Raw genomic sequence first — 25,040 nt, forward strand, 5'->3', positions numbered from 1 at the left:
TGTCTCTGCACATTTGAGCATTTCTGAGTGGATTCTGCCCGCTTGGCTGGCTGATTCCTTTACACAGCGTGCGTGTGTGCACGTGCTGCCGTCTTCGCAGATGTACCCCCAGCTGTCACTCCACAGCGCTCCGTCTCTCCCTCCCCCTTTCGCGCTCCCTCTCTTTCTCCCCCTATTTATTATTTACAGAGGATTACAATCTCTTTTACATGCTGTCGTCTAACCTTTCTTCTTCTCTGCACTTCGGGCACTGCTAGCATCTTGGCACCCTGCAGGGAGCAGGGGGCTGATGCCCACTAGAGTCCATTGAGCGCTCGCCTGGCTGTTGATAGCTTCCACTGGATTTGCTTTGGGACTTGTCAGGGGGTTTATCGAAGGAGCTGGAGAACGCAGAAGAGGCTCTGTTCCAGGCAGAGAACAGTAAGTAGAGGTGTCTCTCTCATATATTTGTGCCCAGCTATTTGAAATCTTGCAGTGGGCTTTTGTCCACTGCCATCTTCTGTTCACAGAGCACTTGCTGCCACAGGGAGGGGGTTCATAGGCAGTGACAGAACTGCCTGTGACAAGGTACTGCTGAGACAACCTAGCAATGTGAAGCCACAGGGCAGCCGTTTTACTGACAAGACAGAACTGCAGATTCTGCCCCAGGGACGTATGGTACCGGTTTTAATTCAGTTCAGGTGTGGGGGACTGGAAGTAATGCCTGTCAGCCAGGAACGGCACAGAAATCTTTGTCTACAGCATGAGCAGCTCAAATCTGAGTACTTGGTGCTAGGACCAATATGTACTGGATAAGCACCACAAAATACTGTCTTTCCATCCAGGACAATAAGGGATGAGTCTGAAACTGGGGGTGCCACAGGTCTTGCCTGTGGAGGTTTCAGGGAATGTTTCTGGACTGAGCTGCCTTCGAAGGGACTGTATAAAATGCAAACTGGAAGCTGATGGAGGTGGTGTTTAAGGACCGGTCCATATGAAGTTCAGGCTCCAGTAAACGAGCCTTGTGGTAGGGCACTTTCTCTTAGGTTTGTTTTTATTTGTGTGTCTTCTACCCACAAAGTACTGCAGGAAAACCCTGTCACAGGGCGTGAACTCCAGGAAGTTATGTCACAAGAGGAGCCAAAAATAGAGCCAGCGTTCTCTCAAGAGTCCCCAGAGGCTGAGCCCAGAGATTCGTGAACCTGTCTGAGGGGATCATGCTGCAGGGAGGAGAGAGGAGGGTGGAGAGAGATTTGCAGCCTTTTTCAGTCTCAGTCCTTTGGATGGATCGGCCTGGGGCAAGGGGTGCAGATGAAGGAGGGCTTGAGAGAGCGGAATGTGAAACTTCTTCCTGATCCTGTCTCAAGAGGTGAAATATGTATGCGCAGGTAGAAGGAGACACGTGCACACATGTATGTTACGCAGCACTCTGCCACAATGCTTACATTTCCTAGCCGGCTTGTCACTGTCACTGCAGCTTATTTTAATTAGAGAGAGAGAAAAGTCAGACCCACCCCTGGACACTGAGCTGAATGTCCCCCTGGTTTGGGGATACTTGGATCTGGGGGCGCCACTTCAGTTCATTAGAGAGCTGCCCCAGTAACGAGATCAGGATCTGGATCTAAGCTGCCCCACAGTTTCAGATATTCAAATGTAATGTTCTGATTCTCTAATTTTAATGTTACAGCTAGGTGTAAATAACATTGCTTTGCTGGCTGGGACTGTTCTTGCCACTCAAGGATCTGGAGGGAAAATTAAGAGGGGCCCATTTTGATATGAGCTGGCGCAGCTGTCGTCCAGAATGCTATTATACAAGCAACTCACAGGAAGGGGGCATTTAATGATGCGGTCACCTCTGAAGATTTGTCACAAGACAAGGGACATTTTTATTCCCTGAGGTCTCTCCAGAATCTCAGACCATTTTTCTCTGGGATTTTATCACTAGGGTCCATTTCGGGGGACTGGATTTTCCTGTGACTGCTGTGGGTGAGCATTGTTTGCTAGTGGATTATTCCAAATGAATGAAGGGCCTGAGGGGGCTGTCTCCCTGCCTGCCATTAGTGCAGGCTCCATAAGTGAACATCATTCACCTGGGGCAGTAAAAGGTAAATCCTGGGAAAAGGCGTTTTTGGGGGAGGGAGGAAAAAGCCCTAATAATTTTCCACACCATAGACTGCAGTGATGCCCCTGCTTCCAACAGATGTGACTGCTGCTTGCTAGTGAGGTGAATTAGCAGCTCCGATATTTTAAGGAGCCACTCAGGCTTTCAGCCCTTTGTCTTGCTTTTCAAATGTTCTTTTAGGATGACGGTTAAATATTTTCTGGGCTCTGCAGGACCGGAAAATTGTGGTGGAGAGGTTCAGCACTGGGATCTCATGAAGGGGGTTCATGTATGCAAGAGTGGGGGTTTTGGGGTAGAAATGAGGACTCTAAGGACTCTCCATATTTACCTGTTGCTGATTCAAAAAGAACCAATTCCTTGCCTCCATATGCCATGTTTTCTTACAAGAGGCTGATTAGGGTGCTTAAATCCTGGTCTGACTCCTATCCCAGTCCCCAGTGAATTGCTGGACAACCTTGTCTCTCTCACAGTCCAATAACAGACATTACCTCACCCACCTTATCTCTCTAATATCCTGTGACCAGCACGACTACAACTACACTGCCTACAACCTTAACTTTGGCGTTTCCTAACTGTGCAGTGCTTGACTTTGCAACCCAAATGATTTTAAAAACATGTAAGTTCCTAGATTTTTTTTACAAGGAGAAAAGAAAAAAATCTGATGTACAAATGTAGTAACCCTCCCACACCCATCATAAATCACTGGTGGGATTTAATCCCCAACCTTCAGCCCTGCAGCACAGCTTGAGCGACAGGACTAGCAACATTAGTTGGTTGCACACAAAGGCTGTTATCTCTCCAGGGGGAGGGGAGAAGGGGGCCAATGGAGCCATGCACTGGGTGCAGGGGTGAGATTGTCCAGCCCAGCCCAGCCCACTGTGTCTCATCCCACAGACAGGTTGGGGGAACTCCTTTCCCATGTGGTGCCCTCTGGAAGTAGGGATGGACTACTGGGGTGATGTGCTGGGTCTAGTGGAGGGTTGTTGGGGATCTTGGCTTGGATCTCACTTTCCCCACTCTTGGAGAGGCTGTCTGCTCTTGGGGTTCCTGGTGCCGTGTGTGCTGTTGCTGTTGCTTTGGTGGCAGCCTGGGCCTTGAGCTTTGGAACATTTGTGTTCAATTATTTTGGCAGGCTCTGAACATGGCTGTACACATACCTGTTCTGTGGCTTAAAAACAAAAAAGGCTTCAGTCTCCAGAGCTGTCAATCTGGAAACTTTCACAAGCACTAAATTCACACAAACATGGAGAGAGAGAGAGTGAGAGAGAGAGAGGGGAAAAAGACATTTTGCAGATCTACAGCCCAGCCTAGCTGGGTCCCAGGGGCCATTGTGAAGCCCTGGGCAGTGTCATATATCACCCAGACTTGCTGAGCTGTGAGCAACGTTCTAAAGCGCTGCTCTGTGCCACACACACACATCCCTATCCTGATGATCCCCAGTCACCCTTCTGGAGCAGCAGCCTGTGATGTGCATCACCCACGTGCTACATGGACATTCCAGGCACTGCTCTGGAAATATCGCCTGTGGAGTCTGCTGGGGGATGATGGTGAGGGAGATGCTTCGGGCTTACCTTGACCGTGAAACACAGAGCGTAACCAAGTGAAGCAAATCCATGCAACTAAGTGACACAGAAAAAGGAATTGGCAAAAGGTCTTTTTCAAAGTTCAATGTAAATTTAGTAAAATGTAAGCACCAGGGTCAGCCTCTTGTTGGGATTTTTGCCGGCAGTGGTGGGTGCACTTGGTTACAGCTCCCTTGAGGATGGGAGCAGGACTGGATTATCACTGCTTGTATCTCTTACTATGCCACATCACTGTGTATGGGGCATTTGATCACTATGGGGGCATAAGTCCCAGTAGCTTTGCTTTTGATAGTAAGCCATGTTCAGGACGCCAGTGAGGCCTTTCCCGTCTCCCACAATATTGCTGTAGCTCCTGAATACCCTGCCTGGCAAAGCTGCTCATGACTATTCATGCAGCTGATGCTCTGATTCCAACTGGACGGCAGCCAGGAGAAGCGCAGCCAGTTGGACTGGGTGGGGATGAGTAGGAATGAAGCGCTAACTCAACAGCTTGTGTGGCAGTGATTCTTAACTCACAAGGTTCGCTACCAAGAGGTAGATCTGCTCCCAGGAGTGAAAGTGACAGAAGCAGTCAAGAGCCAGTAAGGCTACTCATGACACCATTCTGAGCTGGTGGCCCTTGCCGCTTTCAGCAGACAGACTGTGTGAGGAGATGGCTGAGCGCTATACAGTAACTCTGAGAGAGAGCTAGGCAGGCTCTGGTTCGGTCAGCAGGGGGATAGTTTGTGCTCCAGAATCAGAGAGGTTTGCTGCCACAAGCTACTCTGCTCATAAGGTGCAGCACTAGGTGGCTTGGGCAGGGAGGTTAATGCTGGAAGTACCTGGGCCCATGTATGATTTAATAGGGACTGGCAGGTGTTGACATGCAAATTCCTTTATCTGTCTCCAAGCCAGGTAGTGTGCCAGCAGCCACCGTGGGAGATTCTCCTACACTGGAGAATGTCTCATTGGGGAGAGGTGTGGCCTAATGCTCTGAGCGCAGGACAATGAACCAACAGCACCTGCGTTCTAACCTTGAGACTAAGGCCAGCATTTTGAAACTTGGATGCCTCAAGGCACAAAGGGGGTCTTAAGGCTGCATCTGAGGATTTCCTTGTCGTAGGTGTAGGGCCATTCCCTACCCCTAGGTTCCCGGTGTGTCACTGCGGAGGGGACCACTCTCTTTCTAGGCCCTGGGTCCTTGAGTGCCAGCCAGATGAGAACGTGGAAAATGCCTTTCTCTGTGACAGGTGAAAGCATCAGAACCAGGATTCTAAACAACATCCGCTCCTCCCACAGGGCACGTGACACTGACCTAACCTCAGACTGGGGGCGGGGGGAGGGGGCAGCTTTACAAGAGTCAGGGAGGAGCATTTTAAACTCCAGCAGATTAAGGGGCACGGCCAGGGTGCGGGGAGGGGAGATGGAGCAATCCTCTGTCTCCATCATGCCTGCTGAGCTCAGAGTGGATGCAATCCTTCTGTCACGAGCCTGAACAGGAGGATTAAAGGCCTGAGCCACTGCTGACCATAGGATTAACCCCTGCAGGAAATTAAAGCTGCGGTAGAGAAGGCTCTTCCCTCCACAACTGAGAGGAGAGAAAGAGAGAAATCGGGATTTGGATTAGAATTGGCAGGCCCGGTGACAAGCTGCCACCCACATGCAACTGTTCCTGTTTGGATCAGAAAATGATATCTCCAGCCTCAGATGGAATCCCTCTGCCTGCCGCACTGTTATTAATTTTCCTCTGAGGGAGGAGAGCCATAATGCTCCTCTGCACTCAGTGCAGAAGGGAAGGAAGCCAGGTAACCTGCTTGTGTGTCTCTCCCCTGAGCCTCTCTCCCGCGCCCCTTCTCAGCTGCCTCCCTCTCAATACAGGAAATATACATGTGATCTGTAGTATTCAACCTTACCCTGAAAAAATGCTGGTGGATACATGGTTGGATTGCTCCCTGTCAATAGCCCCCTTCCTCTCCTGCGCTGCTCTGGGCCTCTCGTGTCACTCCGGAGTTGGACATCCCCAATCTCCCCACCTCTGGACCTGCTTCCTTAAAATGCACCATGCATCCCTAGTTCTCTTCAGCCACTCTACATCTTCTCCTTCTCCAGTTGCTCTGTGCTTTTTCTTCAGGCTCCTTGAATTTTAAAATCTCTACCCTCCCCAGCTTCTCCAGTCTCTGACACTCAGATGCTGTGAGCTGGTTTTGGGGTTTTGTTTTGTTTTTTGAGGGCGGTGATAAAAATAATGCTTTCCTAGTTAAAGCATAGGACTGAGAATCAGGAGCTCTCGGTTCTAGCCCGGGCTCTGCTGCAGGCTCCCTGGGAGACCTTGGTCAAGTCACTTAGCCCTACATTTTCAAAGGTGTCCACTACCTTGCGGGTGCCTCATGTTTTCGATGCCCAAAGTGTCACTCTTAACTCTAAATGATTTCAATGGGAGCTGTAGGTGCTAAACACCTGTGAAAATCAGATGTCCCAAGATAGACAGCCCAAATTTAAGGCAGCTAAAATTTGTGATCATGTTTAGAAATTTAGGCCTCAACTTATTTGTGCTTAGTTTCCCCAGCTGTAAACTAGTGATAGTAGTGTCCTGTCTCATGGTGATGCTGTGAGGCTAAATTCATCAATGTTTGTAAAACACTTGAAGAGCCTTGGATGGCAAGTGCTACAGAAATGCAAAATATTAATTCTCAGAGCCGGCTCCAGGGTTTTGGCCGCCCCAAGCAGCCAAAAAAAAAAAAAGCCGCGATCGCGATCTGCGGCGGCAATTCGGCGGGAGGTCCTTCGCTCCCAGGCGGAGTGAGGGACCGTCCGCCGAATTGCCGCCGAATACCTGGACCTGCCGCCCCTCTCCAGAGCGGCCGCCCCAAGCACCTGCTTGAGAAGCTGGTGCCTGGAGCCGGCCCTGGCTTCACTGAGCCAATAACCATGTTTATGCTTCAGCTGAGCCTAGGTGCTGGGAATTCACAGGTAGCTTTCTAACATCAGCACACACATACTTGGGAATAGGGAAGAGTGTTAAATTCATAACACATAACTGATCTGACAGATGCCACCTTTTTTCGGTTTGCAAAATGTCTGCAAATGGATCTTGATTTTCTTGTGATTATTCAATGGAATTTTTCATTAATTCTGCTATTGGACGGCTATGGGCTGCTTAGCTGTGATGGATCAATAGAAGCTACATGGTGTTGTTTTACTTCCCTTATTGGATGAATATCTTCCATAATCAGGTTTCTGGTGTGAACGTATAAGCTGCTTTCCAGGAGTATTTGAGTGTGAGAGTTTATCATCCAATTTTTGTGTGCATGTGGTGTTAAAACAATGAAAGTTCACAGAAAACAAGCCCCAGGATATATAGATTGTAAGCTTTTTGGGACAGGGACTGTCTCTTACTATGTGTCTGTACAGTGCCTAGCACTGTGGGGCTCTGATCTTGGCTGGGATGTTGGAGTGCTATTGTAATGCACAGAAATAAATAATAATAAACAAAAAGGGAGTGGCCATGGCAGGCGCAAATAAGCTTAAAAATATGACTACTCATGGTCAATTTTTTGCAGCCTTTGCCCAGGTCTCTTGGGGGGCACCGATGGTTTCACGCTCACGACACCTTCCTACCCCGGGTGCTGTTCAGGGACAAATGGACCCACCTAGGTTTCATCAGCCAGTTTAACATGTTTTTTAAATTGCTTTAATCAGCCCACGTGGTCTCTGCCTCTCCCCACTCCTGGTGTCCAGATTCTTGCCCACTAGGGATGACTGAGGTTGTGTAGAAATAACACTATATGCTCTAATCACTGTACATGGGGGTGCCATCCTTTGGGTGGGTCTCAGACTGCAGTGAAACAAGAATCTTAGCAATAACAGCCTCCCCCACAGAGGGAGGGGAAAAATATAATCTCCTTTAAAGCATATTCCATTCATTCCCTAACCCTGCTGAGTTCCAGATAAAGGCTAAAGCAATTTAGCCCTGGAGATGGACTTTCCTATCACTCATCAGCAGCTGTGTATGTGTGAGCGCACTTCCTGTAATTTATTGCTGGCAACTGCTGTAGCCTCTATTACCTACACTTCCCTAACAGACATCACCCCCCACCCCCAGAGATACAGGCTGTTTGAGGGGACTGATGTTGGATCTGTGACCTAAGGGTTAGAGGAAAGGACTGTGACTACGGGTTAAAGCAAAGGATTCCTGGGCTGTACTGCTGACTCCATCTGATTTCTGCGACACCTTTGGCAAGCGACCTGAGCACTTGGTGACTCAGTATCCCTATCTGTGAAATAGGGATAATGCTATTCATCTATCTATCTCTGGTATTCTTATAGCAGGGCTTGGGTCTGATTTTCAGACATGCTGAACACCCACCACTTCAATTGGAAGGTCAATAGGAGCTGCAGGTACTTCAGAAAATCATGCCCTTAGTTGGCTAACTCTATGATAAATAGCAATAGTAATGAATGTTTACAAAGCACGTGGAGAGCCTTGGATAAAAGATATTACAGAATTGCCGAAACAACATGTGGAGGCAGAAAGCAGGGCCCATAGAGATTCTCCTCATCCTCACAATATGCTCTTTGGGACCCTATTTTTGGAAGGTTTTGATTCAGCTCAAACACAAGGTTTTTAAGTGATACTGTGCCAGTCACCAGTGGCAGAACTGGAAGAGGGGAGGGGAGGGGCAGCGGTAGCTCCTGCTGTAGCTTTTATACACCAGGATGCCTGACAACAGCGGCAGGAGCAATTAAAGTGAAATGTTCTATAGCTTTAGGGTTCTCTAACAACTCTATAGCTTTTCAGTTCCCCAAGGGAGCTAATCAGGATGGCAGGAGTGCCACAGGAAGCCCAAGTGGTAGACTGAATGTCAGAGTGGGGCTTCAGCTCAGTGCATTTTTGGGAATTGTAACATGAGGCCGGTGATAGATTAACTTGCTCTGTGGCCTTGAGCTGAAACTAAACATGTTGCCCCTTGGTCTGCTCTGTCAAAGGGCACAAAGGAAAAGCATATCCCTTGCTCCACAGGCGGTCTGGGGCACTGCCACTGAATTTGGAAAGTGTTGAATTTCAAGTGCATGGACGAATGCATTGGACCATAATGATCACAGGGCATCCACTGGGCTCTGAATACAGTGTCCTAGAGACCACCACAGGACATCCAGTGGCCACAGTGTCCGAGGAACCAGAGGGCATCCAGTAGGCCCACAGGATACAGTGACTCCAGGTTTCTGGAGCACTAGGGGTTTGATTCCCATGATGCAAAGCAGCCTACAAGTTGGCAGATCCAGCCATGTGAGGATTTCCCTTGTGGAGTGGAATCTCAGGGTGGCATAGAGCTGCCATAGTGGCTCCTCTAACCCCAGGCGTATGGGAATTAGCTGGACTACTCATGACTGGCTGGTCCCTGGTTACTGGATGAGCCCCTCGTGGTTGCTTGCCACTTGCATGAGACAGCGCACTATGAAGGCATATGTTGGGCGCCAGAATGCAGCTATGTGTACAAGACATGGGTGTGTATGAATATGGGTCACATGTCATTCAGGAGTATGTGTACATGCACATACATGTATGTGTGTGCTTTTGCCTCTGTAGGCTATATCTGTAATCATGCATAAGTGTGTGCATGTGTCTGCACACATGTACGGGACTGCAGATGGCTGTGTGAGAAAGTTTATTTGTGGGTGTGTGCACAAAAGTTTTGGTGTTTCTGTCTGTGTATGCACCCACCTGTTTATGTTATATGCCCATGAATGGGCGTTTGTGCACAAACACACATACTCACATAAGTTGCATACGAGTGCATTTAGCTATGTTTACATGCAGGCTCATGGTGCATGTTTACATCACATACTTATGCAGGGGCAAGTGTGTCATATGTCTTTACACAGTCATATGTGCATATAGGCACAGCCACTCTTGTGCATGTTGCAGTACAGGAGAGAAAAATTAAAGGCTGAACAGGTGTTAATCACTAGACACTGCAAAAAAATGCTATACACAGGGAAAGGGCTCATTTCTACACATCTCCTCCCACCCACGTGGTGTGCTTGAGCCTAGTCAATGTATCATTGGAAGAGGAGCCTGTGATATACCAGAATTTAACACCTGACCTGGACGCTCCATGCCATAGCAGAGGGAAGTAGGGCCAGAGACATCACTGTCCTAGTGCTCAGGTGCTGTCAATGTTGCTCGGAGCCCTCACAAGGTACTGGGTATTGGGCTGGCGAGGAATGATTGCAGGGGAGATCATGTCGGGTGAAAACGCCACCTAAGGAATTGATGGGAGGGGGTCAGGAAGCAACCAGGAAGGTTTTTAAAGCTTAGCACCCTTGGTTGGAGCTGAGCCAGGTGATACAGATGCGTGTTAACAAACCAACAGGCTAGGATCAGAGCGCTCTACAACACAGGAAAAGTTAGATGGAGAGAAGGGGAACAAGAGAGAGAGTGGCAAGCATCCCCTGCTGCCTAAGGGAGGACAGGAACACGCAACAACAGGATTTGAAACTGATCAACACCAGCTATCCAGCAGCCGCATAAGTCTCTGTGGCTGTCAGCTTAACTCTGCCGTTTGTTCCTGTGGTGTAGGGAGTTAAATAGGACACAGAGAAAAGCCTGTTGGCTGGGAGTTGAAGTCAAGGAGGGAGAGAGAAGAGACTGCAATTGGACAGTGCCCAGGGAGTCGGGTGGAAGCAGCTGCGGGCAAAGCCCCTCCAGGTAAGTGCTCCTGTCTTTTCACTGTTCCCACTGAGAAAGCGAGACAGACCAAGGGATTTCCGAGGCTGCATTTAATACAGAGCCATGGCTACAGATGGTGTGAAAGCACCTCTCTAAACCCAGCAAGCAAACATATGGAATGGGGGCAGCTATTTTTCAGCTTTTCCTTCGGCTACAGACTGTAGGCAAGATAGTCCAGCTCAGTTGTGGGGTGGTGTGGGGAGGCTTTTTGGCATTGTTGCTGTTAATGCATCTTGTGCATTGGCATTTTGATATGATTATCTACAATAGCCTCGCAAGATGTACCAGCCCGGGCACTAAATCTGCTCACCCCTCTTCCTGAGACAATAATTAAAATATCTCCTGGTGTTTTGCTTGCCCTTGAAGATAAGTCAGTCACTGGAGGGTCTGGGCAAGTGGAATTGAGACACGTGTGCTGGGAGAAGATGCCCTGATGAGTGCATTGTGCACATCTAAAAATAAAGGCTAGGGGCATCGCCAGAGCCCTCCGGAGGGAGGTGGAGGGGGTAGGGGGGATGTTCAGCCATGCGAGGCTCCTGTACGTCGGTTGGAATTTGCCCAGCTAACGCCTGGTGTGACTGTTGGAAAATATCCCCTTGCTGATACTTGAAAGAGTAGGCAGAGGAACAGAAGGGTCTGCAGAGCTTCCATCTTCCCTTCCCTGCTTGTCTTTATTCAGAGGGAAGGGAGAGGATGGGGGGACCTGTTGTCATAGTCACTTATTGTCAGGGGAGAGTTTATGGTCTGTGGGTTTCTGATTAGGAAGAGCATTTTTCTTCTAATTGAGACATAATTCCTCCCCTTTTCCCCCCTCCCATTCCTAGTCCTCCCTTCTGCTATGAGGCTCCTATTCTGCTCACTTGCTCTTTGGCTCCTGCATCTGCTGCAGTCTGAAATCCCCAAGCTGTGTTATGTACATCCCCACTGGAGACGTTACATCGGTTTTACCTCCAAAGAGAAAGGAAGCATTTGCAAGGGTGAAAGGCAGCTTGGCAGCCACCCCCAGTACCTACACCACTGCAAATCTGTGTCACAGAGAGTGGGTGCATAGTCGGGTATCAGCATGGGTGTGGTCAGAGGGAAGGAGCCGAGGAATATTGTTCTTGCCACGTCACCTCAGCAGTCCACAGCACTGACCTTTAGTGTGGGACAAGGTTTGCTAGTACATTCACCCCAGACTTTCCAAGACCGGTCAACTCAGCACACTAGTGAACAGAGTCTGATTTTAACACAATGTTTCAAACTGAATTAACCATCATCCTTCCTCGTGCTTTGCACCTTTATTCTCTAAAACAGTTTGACAGCCTCACTCCCAAACGTGAAACATAACTGGGGAGGGAAACAGAAGCCTGGAGCCTGTCCCTGTCTCCTCCAGTCCCTAGAGAACTGAGGACCATGTGCTTCTGCTTTTCCTTTTAGGATCTGACAGGTAGGGTGCCCAGATTGCTCCTCCATCCTGTGAGAACGTGGGCCAGGCTGGCTGGAGGACGGGAAGCCACGCTGGAGAAAACAGTGACCATAATGCTGTCTGGGAGCGCTAGCCACTGGTGGAAGAACAGGTTTTCCATGAGGTGGCGACAGACCTGCTGTAAGTACTGACCATTTGGGAGATCAGGTGCTAAGTATGATGCCCCTGTGTTTCAGGGGACAGGAGAGAAAATAGATTGCTACAGGGGAAGGATGTGGGTTAGCTAAGTATTGAGAAGTCTGAGCTAGTTCCCACATCCCAAGGCACTGAGTGAATGGCCAGGCCGGCTGTGAGAGCCTATAATGCTCAAGATGAGTTTAAGGTGGGAGGGTCTGTAACAAGTGTTTCTGATTTGCCATTGGACTGGGTCTGGCTGGGGAGAGACAGAGGGACAGGCACCTGAGCACAGCTACTGCCCAAGGGCCACATAGAACATTTGTCAGCTTCAGACCTTGTAAAGAGCAGATTTCTCCTCCCTTCTCTTTGTGATCCTGACTAGTACCTGGGTTGCGGAGCAGGGCTGCTGGCTCTTTGGGGAGGAAGGTATTGTAGATCTGGGCTAGTATAAGAAGTGAGCAGTGATTCTATCACTGGGGCACTGCCACACGTAGACAAATCAAAGAAGAATAATGGACCCTCATCCCAACTCTCCCACTCACTGCTGGTAAATTAACTTTTTTGCTCGTCCATCTTCCCACTGAAGGATCCACGCTGGGGCAGCTGCTCCGTTGTCCCAAAGTGTGGAACACCTGCCTCGAGAGCGCTCCGAAGCAGCAGCAGTGGGACTGCAGGGAGGGAGGGTGTCTGTATTTCAATGAACAGTCTGGTAATCACAGTAAAGGAAAGAGAGGCTGTGTTACAAAATGTCCCTCACTAATGAGAACACGGGCAGTCACACAGGCTTATAGTCCCCCTCCTAAAATTCTGACCTAGGGCTGCCACTGGAAGAAGGTGAGGGAATTATTTCCTTCTCTGTAGAAGACCATTTTTGTAATCCATCTGCACCAACTAGATTGCTATATAAATTATTTACTGTGAATGTTACTGAGCCCTGACCTAATCTGATACTCCTGGCTCAGCTTTCTGCCACCTACCAGGGTCACTGAACACCCCACAAAGTAACATCATCTTTCCCGAAGATGAGAGTACGTTCCACTCATACGACTGCCGTGCTGCTCTGAACTATGCTGGCTGAAAGAAAGCTTAATGTTTTGTCTACCACATCCCTGCTTCTCCTAGTGTGAGGCTGGACGCTCATCGTGAGATGAGTTTCCAGATCTCAATCCATACCCAGAACAGATGCATCCTTCAAGGGGATGGAAAATGAAACCAGACCTCTGCCTTATTGCTATTTCAGTAAAATGGACAGTGTTGGTGTCCATGTTTCCAGGGGGCAATGAGGAGCCTCTCTTTTTGGCAAACCCTGCATCAGTACAGAGACCTGGCTCAGTAAATCAATTTCCTGAACACAACCATACCCGGCTGTCTGACACACTGCTTCTGCCAGCCAGGGCCAGCTCTGATGGCAGAATCCCAGAGCAGCTCAGTCAGGGGCCAAGAGAGGGAAGGTATTTGGAGAGACAAGCCCTGAACAGAGCATCACCTGTATAGCATTACCAGGATGTTCTGGCCTTTCTCTCTATACAAAGAGGCTAAGTGTTATCTCATCATCAGAGCTGTCAATCTATTATTAACACTGTACTTCTGTCAAGCATCCAGGAAAAGGCAGGGGCATTTGAGTGACTCATGTCTCTCTCTCTCTTCCCCTCTCTAACTCCTATTCTTTCAAGTCCCATTCTGCAACAAGAGAGAGACATATTCCGAGTGGAATTAAATGTCATCCAGCCAGAGAGCACTGCCACTGTGCCAATGCACAGGACAGGATCTGCTTTCATGGCACCTGAGGGAGAGTCTCTGTGCTATTGACCCCAACCTTTGCTTGATAGGAATGCATGGGGGATTTAGGATAAAGATCTTCCTTCAGTTTGGCCCCAGTGATCCATTTTACTCCTTAGGGAGAGCTGGGACAAGCAGGGCTCTGACTGGTATCTCCTAGGCCTATGTAGACAATCTCACTTGATTGAGAGAGGAAAAACCTCTGAAGGAATCATGAGATACAGCCTGAGAAAAGAAAATCTGGGACATTCCCTCTGCACCCTTGTCGCCTCATCCTCTGGTGCTTCAAGAAGCTGCCCTGCCTATGAGCAAAATCCTGAAGCCCTTACGTCAGTCTTCACTCAGTCCACTATCTGGCAAACTCCCACTAGAGTCAATGGGAATTTGAATTCCAAAAGGACTGAATAAAACCTGAGCAAGGACCACAGGATTTGGCCCTATTGCTGGGGAATGGGACATCATTGATATAAATCAAGTCAACATCCAAAATGGATTGTAGGACATAATAAACTCCAAAAGAATGGGGAAAGAGTGTGATAGTAGAGGAAACTCACAGCTGCTTCAGTCCCAGCTTCTCCAAAATATCTGCTTCTACCAGCTACCTCTCCCAAGATGTACTTTCCAGGAGTTCCTTGGGGGCTAAGAAACAATTTGTTCTGGAAGTTGGTCCCTACAAAATGAAGCAGGAAGGCAAACAGGATAAGAGATTCTGGTTTCCAATCTATGAAAGACAATCTATGGTGGGACTATAAGGACACTATCTGAGATTTATCTACTTTAATACTGAACAGCAGAATGAATCTAAAGCCGGGGTTGTCAATTATTTTTTGTCAAGCTCCAAATTTCTTGGTCAAGGTATAGTCAAGGTCCAGACTTCAGAGAAAATAATAATGATAATGATATGTAAATAAAAAGATTATGGGGTTTGTTCTAAAGCATCTGGCAGCCCAGATTTGGCCCGTGATCTGCCTATTGGCTACCCTTGATCTAAAGCCACCAAATGCCATTGACTTCTACAAGGCAAACTGAAGAGGAGAAGACTGGGTATGAAGTAGGGATAAACCTAACTGTGTTTTGGTCAAATGTTCTACCTGCAGCCCATGAAAACATTGAGGGAGGTGGAGTGATTTCCTGCTCAGAAGATACCTTCCAGGAAAGGAGTTACAATGAATATGAGAGTTCAGTACTGAAGCACAGGTGCAACCCCCCTACTCCCTCAGTATGAGGTGGAAAGCTTGTTCTCCTGTTGCTGGTGCTATGTTGTCATAGGGATGAAGTGGTAATTTTGAGGCTACTAGTTCCCCACAGGGGTTGAAGTATTACAGTCCCTACATATCACAAGATCCACACAAAGGACTGAAATGGTTGCCTCTCCAGACCAATGTGACCAGCAATACAGATGGCAGATACCACTGAGGAATAACTTGTTCATACTCAAGCCCCTAGAGACATAGTTCAATGCCCTCTTTCCTTCTCCCACCTGGCCTAGCGAAGATTAAACCTTACCTGTGAGACCCCATAAGCCAGGGCTCAGCCTCCTACACCCTTTTCAGCACTCACATCATCATCAGCTAATCCTGCATTTTTTCTGAGTGCTCCCTTGGCAACAGGTGGTTTGGGGAACATTGCAAAGTTTGACAGACTCTCAGGTTATCAAAGGCAGGTGGGTCTGTGTTTGTGGTTTTCAGGAGGCATTTGACAGCACTGCCAAATGCAGAGCATCCAGCCGGTTAGAGAGACTGTTGGGCACTTTTACACCTTACTGGGACACCAGTCTCGGTTAATTAACACCGAGGCCCATCACCACTTGATATGGGCCCAAGCTGAAAAGTGTGGATTTGGAGCTGAACTTACCCAAGGTTAGGGGTTGTTTGGATCCAGGGGTTAGGTCTGGCCCATCTAAGAGATGACCAGCTACGAAGTTTGGATCTATACCCAGACTCTCTCAAATCTAGACTTCTTGGGCCTTACCAAACCTCAAGAACCATGAAATTCAGCACCATATCCTAGCTTCCCTAGAGTTTATGGGGCAGGGCTCAGCTGTAGGGGCTGGGGCTGAATCCAACTTTAGCCATAACACATCACATTCTAACGGAATTGGGCTGATCAGAAAAAAATGTTAAGGTGTTTATTTCTGAGCAAAGTGGCTTTTTAAAAACATACCAACTCCCCGCCCCAAACCCCTCTATTTTGAGAGAGTCATTCTTTAGCTCAGGCCATGTCTCCCATCATGCTATGCACCATTCTAATCTAACTCTGTGGAGTGTCCTCACATTAGGCAGCAAAGCCCTCTGGGACACGCTGACCTTTCTAGTGCAACTGCAGGGATGTTTACTCACCAGCCCTGGTAGTTCATAAAAAACACTAGCTGGAGAAAGGCTGAGAGCAAGCTCATGCTGCCAGGGACCTAGATAGCAATGTCAGGGTACATCTGGGAGAAAGTTAATTTTACTGCAGGGAACAGCAGTGAAGAATTCCATTGTGATCATACTGTAGCCTTAACTGTATTAAAAATGGATGAAGGCTTAAAGAGGGATAACCACTGTTCTAACGCACACTCTCTCTCCTCTCTGCTTCTCACCCACTAGTGCTTGCCTATTGGCTCTCTCTGTGTGCAGCAGACTCCCTCTTCACTTGCCCTTCCTCCTGCAAGTGTAACAGTGGCAGTCTGGAAGTGGACTGTAGTGGCTTGGGCCTCTCATCCATCCCCTCAGACATTCCTACGAACACCAGAATCTTCCTCTTCCTCAACAACAAGCTAAGCACACTGCCAGGACCAGTCTTTTCCAATCTCTCTGCCCTACAGAGGCTGGACCTTTCCAACAACTTCTTGGATCAGCTGCCCCAGAACATCTTCAGTGACCTAGGGAACCTCACCGAACTACAGCTGAGGAACAACAGTATCAGGACCCTGGACAAGGACCTTCTGCAGCAGATGTCCCTACTGCGCCAGCTAGACCTATCCATCAATGGCCTTGCTCAGATACCCTCAGGAATCTTTGATGACCTCCCGGCTCTCCGCTTGCTCTCCCTTAGGTCTAACCGCCTACAGAGCCTAGACAGGGTGACCTTTGAACCATTAGTCAGCCTGCAGCAGCTCCAAGTTGGGGATAACCCCTGGGAATGTGACTGCAACCTGAGAGACTTCAAACACTGGATGGAATGGTTCTCTTATCGAGGTAGGTACCACAGGGAGGGGGAGCCAATCATAGGGTGACAGATTGACTGCTAAGCTTTGCAGTGGAGGAGAGAGGTAGACAGACAGAGAGATAAGAAAGACAGATCAGGCTGACCTAAATTTTAGATCTTGGCCAAAGAGAAGAAGGTCAGTACTATAATGTTGTGCTACACTACAATGTAGTAATGCTACAGTTATTGCTGAGAAGGTGCGTGCATTCTAAAACCTTCTTTTCAGATGCTATTTTTCATACTTGCTCCAAAACCCAAATGTGGATTTTTTTTCAGAGAGGGGAGAACTTGCTTAAAAAGCTTGAAAATTGTAGAGTTATGAGTTTGAAAAAAAGGTGCTTTTCATGCTTAAAAATAGTTCTCCAGCCCACTTCCTTGTGCTGGGATAACTAAAAACAAGAGTGTTGGTAAAGCTTCAGGTTTGCCTCCAGTAAAGCAAATATCAGAAATGTTAATGTTTGAGGATGGTGTACTGCCACACAAGTATTGCCAACCCAAAATCATGAGTTAGGCTCCCAAAAAACATGACTGGCTTAAAAATGAGTTTTTTTTTTAAATAATAGATTTGGAGACCTCTGTTTGCCTTCTGATGTTGGAACCTATAGGGTTTACATTTTAAAGCCTTTCTCTGCAACATTGAGGGATAAAAGCTGAAATTCTCTCAGAATCACATGACTCCAGGTGCTGGGACTTTAAGAGAAACACTACATATTGTGACAACACCAAAGGTGTGACCCTCCTCTCTTTGAAGCCACTGAGAGCAGGAGTAGGCCTCAACTTATCAGCATGGCAACAGCATGTTACCTCTACTGATCTCAGATAACCACACTGGGAAGAGATTACATGACTGTGCAATTACGAGGCTGCAGTTTGGCATATGCCAAGGGTGGCCAAATGTACTGACCCTCTGAGCCACATATGACAATCTTCAGAAGTTCGAGAACAAGGGCACACTTGCTGGGGCTCGGGACTTTAGTCCTATGGGAGACACCTGCCGAGGCTGAAGTTCCTAGAGCCCTCTCCCCACTGGGCAGAAGCCCCTACCCCAGTACCAGGCAGAGCTCCTCAACTCCCCTGCCCCAAGTCTGGCACAGCAGGCTCCGGGAGCTGCACTTTAATGGTAAAAGAGCCATATGTGGCTTGTGAGTCACAGTTTGGCCATCCCTGGCATATGCATTAATGTGAACACAGACAAAGGCACACTGGTTCCTCTTTTTCTTTTTGACTTTTTTTACTTGTTTTCTGAATTTGACTCACACCGCAGAACAAGAGAAGCAGACAGAGAGCATTCTGGTTTTTCTTTCAAAGGAAACTGCACAAACACAGTGAAGCGCCTGCATCAGCATAGATTGCTAAATGTATGGAGGGAAGTGCTGACTAGTGAGAATATGGGACTGGGAGTTTTAGCCCTTGGGTTCTCATTTGAGTTCTGTCACTGACTTGCAGTTTCATCTTAGGAAATTACTTTGTCTTTTTGTGCCCCATTTCCCTCGTATGTAAAAAGGGGCTAATAACGCTGACCTTCATACCTTAAAGGGCTTTGTGAGGATTAGTTAATTCATGTTTTTAATGCATTTCGATAGCCTTAGATGGAAGGTATAAATCATTACCAAATACTAACTATGCACCCCTCGGGCTAGAGTGTAGCTACTAAAGCCCTACCCACCTAAAGGGTGGTGGAGGGAGATCACAACCAGTGGCAGTTGCAGAAGCCATTCTGCCCGCAGTGTGCTGAGGCAGACAATGTCTCCAAGGTTAGTGGATGAGCAAATGTAGGGGCAGCCACTCACACACCATTTTAAAAGGTGCAGTATCTTCTCCCCCGCCGCTGTCTCTGGACCCCCTACCAGCGTGAAAGTGAAGGGGGACAGGGCTGTACCTTCATCCCATCACCTGTAGTGCAACTGGCAATGCTCTGACTCCACCCACCCCCTTCTCACTCTTACACTCTGGGAACACAAGGTGCTAGATTCTGGCTGCCTCTTGGAGTATGGAAGGGTTCCCTACATCCTCTCCCATACTCCACTGAGCACTTGTGCAAGAGAGACCAGATTATAGCCTCTTAGATATGATAAGGCCCAGTTATGGTCACTTGGGTCACTAAAGACCTTTGCATTTCCTGGCTTCTGTGGGCCAGATCCTCAGCTAGTGTAAGTCACACTGATGTACACCAGCTGAGAATCTAGCCTTGTGTATTTAAAAGCTGAACCACAACAATGTACTGACATAGCTCACTGCACTGAACCAGGCCCTGCCTGACACCGAGCTGTGAATCACCCTTTTTTTTTTCTGTTGGGACAGGAGGGAAGATTGACCAGTTGGCATGTACGCTGCCCAAGGAGCTGCGGGGGAAGGACATGCGAATGGTCCCCATGGAGATGTTCAACTACTGTTCACAGCTGGAGGATGAGAACGGCTCCACTGTGCTGGACAATTCTGGCCCACCATGCACTAAAGGAAGCCCGACTCCTTCAAAATCCAAGTCAGGGCCAGAACCTGAAGTGGAGCCGAGCGTGGGGTGCCCCCAGAAACAGAGATACCGGCCGGTTAGTGTGCGCCGAGCCATTGGCACTGTGATCATAGCTGGGGTGGTGTGTGGCATTGTGTGTATCATGATGGTGGTGGCAGCAGCTTATGGCTGTATCTACGCATCCCTCATGGCCAAGTACCACCGAGAGCTGAAGAAGAGGCAGCCGCTAATGGGTGACACAGAGGGCGAACATGAAGAACAAAAGCAAATCTCCTCTGTAGCATGAAACTCTTCTTGGAAGGCAAGGACAGAAGTGAGCAGGGGACCTGAGAGCAGTGAGGCCTGTGTCCTCCCACAATCCATCTTCCCAGACAGATGGACAGACTGTGCTATCACTCCACTCATCCAATTAGTGCAACATGCTTCTGGGTTTAGGACATCTGGCTCTAAATTTAATTCCTCTGCATCAGGCCCTTTGGCACCCCTTCACCCTCATGCCCTACCAAGTCAATAAACTATAGTCAGACCTCAAGTGCTTGCCATGCCTCATCCTTGCACAGAGCCCCCTTGGATATGCACAGCAAGGGCAGCCAACACCTTCCAGGAGCCCCTGGTGTCCTGACACCCTCCTCTCAGCTTCAGTCCCCACTTCCTCCTACATCCCACACAGAACTGCAGAGCCTTCTGCAACCACAAAGAGCAGCCAACTTCAGTGCTGAAGAAGCTCCTTGTATATTTACCAAGACACCAGAGCAAGTGTCTAAGTCTCACTGGTGGAGTCATTGGTGTTACAGGACAGTGAGCTATTCCCCATCTCCTGTACAGCTGAGGAAACTTGGCCAAGAGAATATCAGGAGAGAGAGAAGGTCCTAGATGGTCACAATAGGGAGAGAAGGGAGATTCCCCTTCTCACTTTGAATGCTGGAAGGACACACATACCCTAAGATCTGTGCACATAGACTCCATCCGCTCACCCTGACAAACACCATACACCAACATGCACACACATTTATCACCCACACGTACATACAAATAGCTATGTGCATACACACAGATCACCCACATGCACATACAAATATACCCCAATGCACACATGCCAATCCCCCACATGTGCATACAAACATGGCCATATGCACACATTTACTCACTTGCATACCTATGTGTATCGATACATTCCTACTCTGGAGCACCTAAAAGTGTGCTAGGCCCCTTCCACTACAGGCAACCAGTCCTGAGGGGCTTACAAAAATATCTCAGAGATGGTGCAAAGACTCAGGGAGGAGTAGGAGAGAAAGGACAGAGGCAACAGCCTTAAGATTCCAGTGTTACTCAGTGACAACTTGTGCACACCACGAAAAGGTGAAGTGTGGCTTTGTATTTATTTTATGGTTTTATAAGATAAACAGAATGCGTGGGTGACCAATGGGAAGCCTCAGTCTGCAAGTGTCCTATAGACATCTCGGATGAAGCAAGTCCTCAGGAGGCATTGAAAATAGAAACTTGTTGACCAGCTGGGGAAGTGTGTTCCATGTATAGGGGCAACGTGGAAAACAGCCTGGAGGTGGTTGTGGGAGAAGCAGATAAACAGAGTGACAGCTGGCATCACTGGCAGAGTGGAGGGGGTGTATGGTGGGAAGGCAATGTGCTGAGTAGAGAGGGGCAGAGTTATTTATGCTGGGCCTTTGAAGGTGAGAACAGAATGCTGGAACTCGATGCAATAAAGAGGGAATTAGTAGAGGGATTCAAAGAGGTGGGTGCTATGGTCACCACACAGCCCACTGACACAGATGTGTTCACAATTACATCTCCTACCTCACACAAATATAAGGACACACACACACACAAATTGACTAATTATGCAAACATATACATGTATGTGCTTATTGACACACACACAGGCATGCACATGCACTGTATCTGTCACCTAGGCTAACTTTTCCCAGGCCCGATTTTAAAACCCGCTGAGCCTCATATTAGCCTCATCTCTTTTGAAACTGACAAAAAAAAAAAAAAAAAAAAAAAAAAAAAAGCCAACACAAGGACTCATTTTGTATCATTGGAAGTGGGATAAAGTGCTGTCTCCAGGGGAGAGCGCACATTGCCATGGTAACCTGTTCTAACCCGTCACAGTGGGTATTCCTGGGACAGGAAGATGACACCAGAGGTCTTGCAGCCGCAATGTTTGTGTCTGGTGCGATCCTTGACATCCTGAAATGATCTGGCAGCCGGCCCAGATTTGCAGGGTATTTCTCTGGTAAGCCAGGTGCAGAGTCCAGCAATCACGGCAGCTGGGCAGAGCCAGGTCATATCAACTCCTTTCCTCTCCTATTGTATCCTGATACCTTCAGATAATCTGCAGCCCTTCCCTCTAGCTGCTGCTGGATTCCAGTGGAAACACCACACATTCCTTCTCAACTCCTTCACTGTCAGTCCAGCTGTCATATCAACAAACAGGAACGCTACCACGTACTCTCAGACAGTTTGGAGTGGCAAAAATCCTCCTACCGGTCCAGAGCCACCAGATCCAAAGAGATGGGATAACCGCAGACAGGAGTAAAACTATTTCCCATTTGTCTAGTGATGGCAGGGACAGAGGAGAACGTTCTGCATGAAGGGGAAGGGAGGCTGCTGCGCAAGTGAGAATGGGAGAGGCACGTTCTACACACCCATTCTATGTGCTGCATGTGGGAGGGAGAGGGGAAATGCCATGAGTGGAGAATGGATTCTCCTCTCAACCCACCTGATTATGCTTCAGCTGTAGCCTGCTTGGAGGGGTAGAACTGGTGCACTACAGCCTCCTCCTCCCAGCATGCATGTTGCTGCTGCTCCATATTCCCAGCAAGCCAGGACTCAACTCCGCCTGCTGGATCCAGACTCCCCACCCCAGGAACGTATCACCATAGCATACTGGACTCCGCAATCATACTTGAAATGGGACTTGAGTCAGAGCTGTATATTTATAGATCTCTATTTTACTTGTAACAAATAATGATGAAACAATTGCACAAAGCAAATGGGGTGTGCGTGTGTGTATGTGTGTGTGTGTAGGGAGGGGGATAAAGGGTAGGGGAGAGGAGAAAAATCCCCACCTGTCCCCTTTTCCCCAACAAAGTTTCCTTTGTTGCTGATAACATTTTCTTTCTTCTGTTGTGGGTTTGAGTGTGGCCTCGAACCTCATTTCCTCTTGTTTCTCGGTGGTATGGCAAAGGGTCTGGCGAACAGCAGGCTGGGTTCACCTCGGCCCTGATGCAGGGACTTCCAGGTTTAGAAACCCACTCGGGAAAGGAGGAGGAAGGTGAGGGACGAAAACTGAAGGTTGTTGAGAAAAGTGAAGGTGGACACTGTTTAGTCCCCATGAAATGCAAATACTTGAGAGGACAACAGGCTACTGAAACCCAGGGGTGGTGATCTCCTCCCTGCTGAATAGTGCAACAGGGCAACCCAGGAAGGGCCCAACATACACCACAGCTCGGGAACAGGCTTTTCAATTGTGACCTGGCACATCTGCAAAACTTGCTCCTCTTGTGCAGCTGGGAATGGGCTTCTCCATTGCCACCAGGCACATCTGGAGAACACGGTCCTCCAGTGTAGCTAGAAAATAGGCTCTCTCGATGGAGGAGAACACACCTGGCCTACAGTTTGGCCCAGCCGTGCTAGTGTGCTCAGGAAAAGGCCTCCTCGGGGGGTGCATCTGGGAAGTGGGCTCCTCCTCCGCAACCAGTCACAGCTAGGAGATGGGCTTCTCTTTGGAAACCCCAGCAAACATGTCCCACCTGTGCAGGCAGGCACTGCAGTGCAGAGCAGAGCAGTCAGTTCTTCAGTGCACATGGGTGCACTCTGTAAATGTGCTTCCCATGGGCAAGCAGGCACACGCAGGAACACCTCTCCTAGGTGTGGTGCAGGCAGGCCCATTGCCTGTGGGGAGCAGATGGCTTGGGCAATTTCTTTTCTTCTGTTAAGGTTTGAGGGAGAGTGACATGGTTTTCTAAAATGGTTGAACAGAGGTTTATTTGGCATGAGACAGATGCTTTTTAAAGGTATATTATATTTCTGGCTTGTTGTTACAGAAGATAATAAAGAATGTATTTTCCTATGCACCTCACTGTTTAAATGAGATTTCTAGTACCACCTCCCTCACCCAGCCCCCCACACAGGCAGACACTGCCGGGACATAGCTAACGAGAGAGCAGGGGCACAGTCAGGGCAAGGAGAATGGATGTTGTGGCTATCAGCTCATTATCTAAACCCAGAAAGGGCCAAATTAAGTCCTCATGTAATTACACTGAAGCCGATGGAGTTACATCAGGGTTGAATTTGGCTCAGATAGATTCAGAATATATTCAATAAAACATACTGTGACAAATAATAATCCTAGAGCTTCACATTTGTCACTATGATGAACATGCTTTTTACTTTGAAATGAATGGAAATAGGTCTCCATAATCCTCCTGCACACCAGCTACAGAGACCTCTGCTTCTCAAGCAAAAGGAGATTATTTATTAGCTGTTAGTTGTATAGGGTCTGAGACACACAGATGAGTAGTTTACATTCCATTCTGCAGAGGGCAGTGGTACACGTACATACACAGTTAATTACATACTCTTCTAGTCCAAACCCCCCCCCCTCAAATGTCTGGAATCTCACAGGAGTTCAAATCCCACTGCAAACGCTAGTGTAGCAAACCCATGGCAACCTATGGACTTGACAGTTGTCACTACAATGCTCGCTGTGGTCATTCTGATCATGGTGGTGAAAGTGGGGGACAGAACTCAAATGCTCCTGTTCTGAAGGAGCTAACCAAAAGCAATTCTGCAGCCCCAAATGCACGAACCACTGGAGCTAAAGGAGAATCTCCAACAGCATTTAACAACATAGCATCTATGCTACATCCTTTAGCAATTCTGATTCCTTCCAGTCCAGGGCAGGGGAACACATACACACTAACCAGTTCATTACAATAACCTAAATCTAGAGCTGAGAAAGTAATTCACAGCCAATAATTTGAGTGATCTAGGCTTTTCTTTTCAAAAATGATCGGTGAGCAACTTGCAATTTTCTCCAACCTGCTTATCCTTTTAAATGGTTTGCCAAATAATTTCTACAGATAATTCCTGATCTGAATATTGCTCACGGGCAGCTCACTCTGAGTGTTCAGCGTGTGAGCAGTGTTGGTTAGTTTTGATCAGAAGCGAAGCTCACAGGATCCATTTCTATTCTTTGCTTAGATGAGTATAACGCTTAGAACTGGGTTTCTGATGACCAGACGTTCATCAAGGAGAGGTTACTCACCTTGTGCAGTAACCAACGGTCGTTGAGATGTGTGTCCCTATTGGTGCTCCACTTCTGGTGTACTCACACTCCTTGTGCCTTTAATCAGAGATTTTTGGTAGTAGTGCCTGTTTGCCCATATATGCATCCTATGCTTCCTCAGGCCCCCTTCTGAGGCTATATAGGGCTGCGCTGGTAAATTGCCCTCAGTTCCTTCTCTACTGTGAAGTCCCCAGGGGAAACTCCAAAGCAGAGGGGAGGAGGGTGGGTAGTGGAGCACTGAAAGGACACACATCTTGAAGCACTCCAGTTATTGCACAAGGTGAGTAACCTCTCCTTCTTCTTTGAGTAGCAT

At 48.1% G+C, this 25,040-nt stretch overlaps 2 protein-coding genes across 3 annotated transcripts in view; one reads left to right on the top strand and one right to left on the bottom strand.

The window, feature by feature from the left end:
- Positions 1 to 23,513, top strand: LRTM2 (leucine rich repeats and transmembrane domains 2). Of its 2 annotated transcripts, none has more exons than XM_054035316.1 (5): positions 1 to 420; positions 10,244 to 10,372; positions 11,813 to 11,981; positions 16,346 to 16,936; positions 19,248 to 23,513. In XM_054035316.1, the coding sequence occupies exons 3-5, from the start codon at positions 11,915 to 11,917 to the stop codon at positions 19,700 to 19,702; spliced, it is 1,113 nt and encodes a 370-aa protein (XP_053891291.1). In that variant the 5' UTR covers positions 1 to 420; positions 10,244 to 10,372; positions 11,813 to 11,914; the 3' UTR covers positions 19,703 to 23,513. The 2 variants fall into 2 exon arrangements, with proteins under 2 accessions (XP_053891291.1, XP_053891300.1); XM_054035325.1 differs by lacking the exon at positions 1 to 420 and adding an exon at positions 5,129 to 5,468.
- CACNA2D4 (calcium voltage-gated channel auxiliary subunit alpha2delta 4) overlaps positions 1 to 25,040 on the bottom strand; it is a 158,341-nt gene that overhangs the window by 33,000 nt on the left and 100,301 nt on the right. The gene's annotated exons all lie outside the window — the stretch shown is intronic.

This window comes from Malaclemys terrapin, chromosome 1 (assembly GCF_027887155.1).
Source record: "Malaclemys terrapin pileata isolate rMalTer1 chromosome 1, rMalTer1.hap1, whole genome shotgun sequence".
NCBI lineage: Eukaryota > Metazoa > Chordata > Testudines > Emydidae > Malaclemys > Malaclemys terrapin.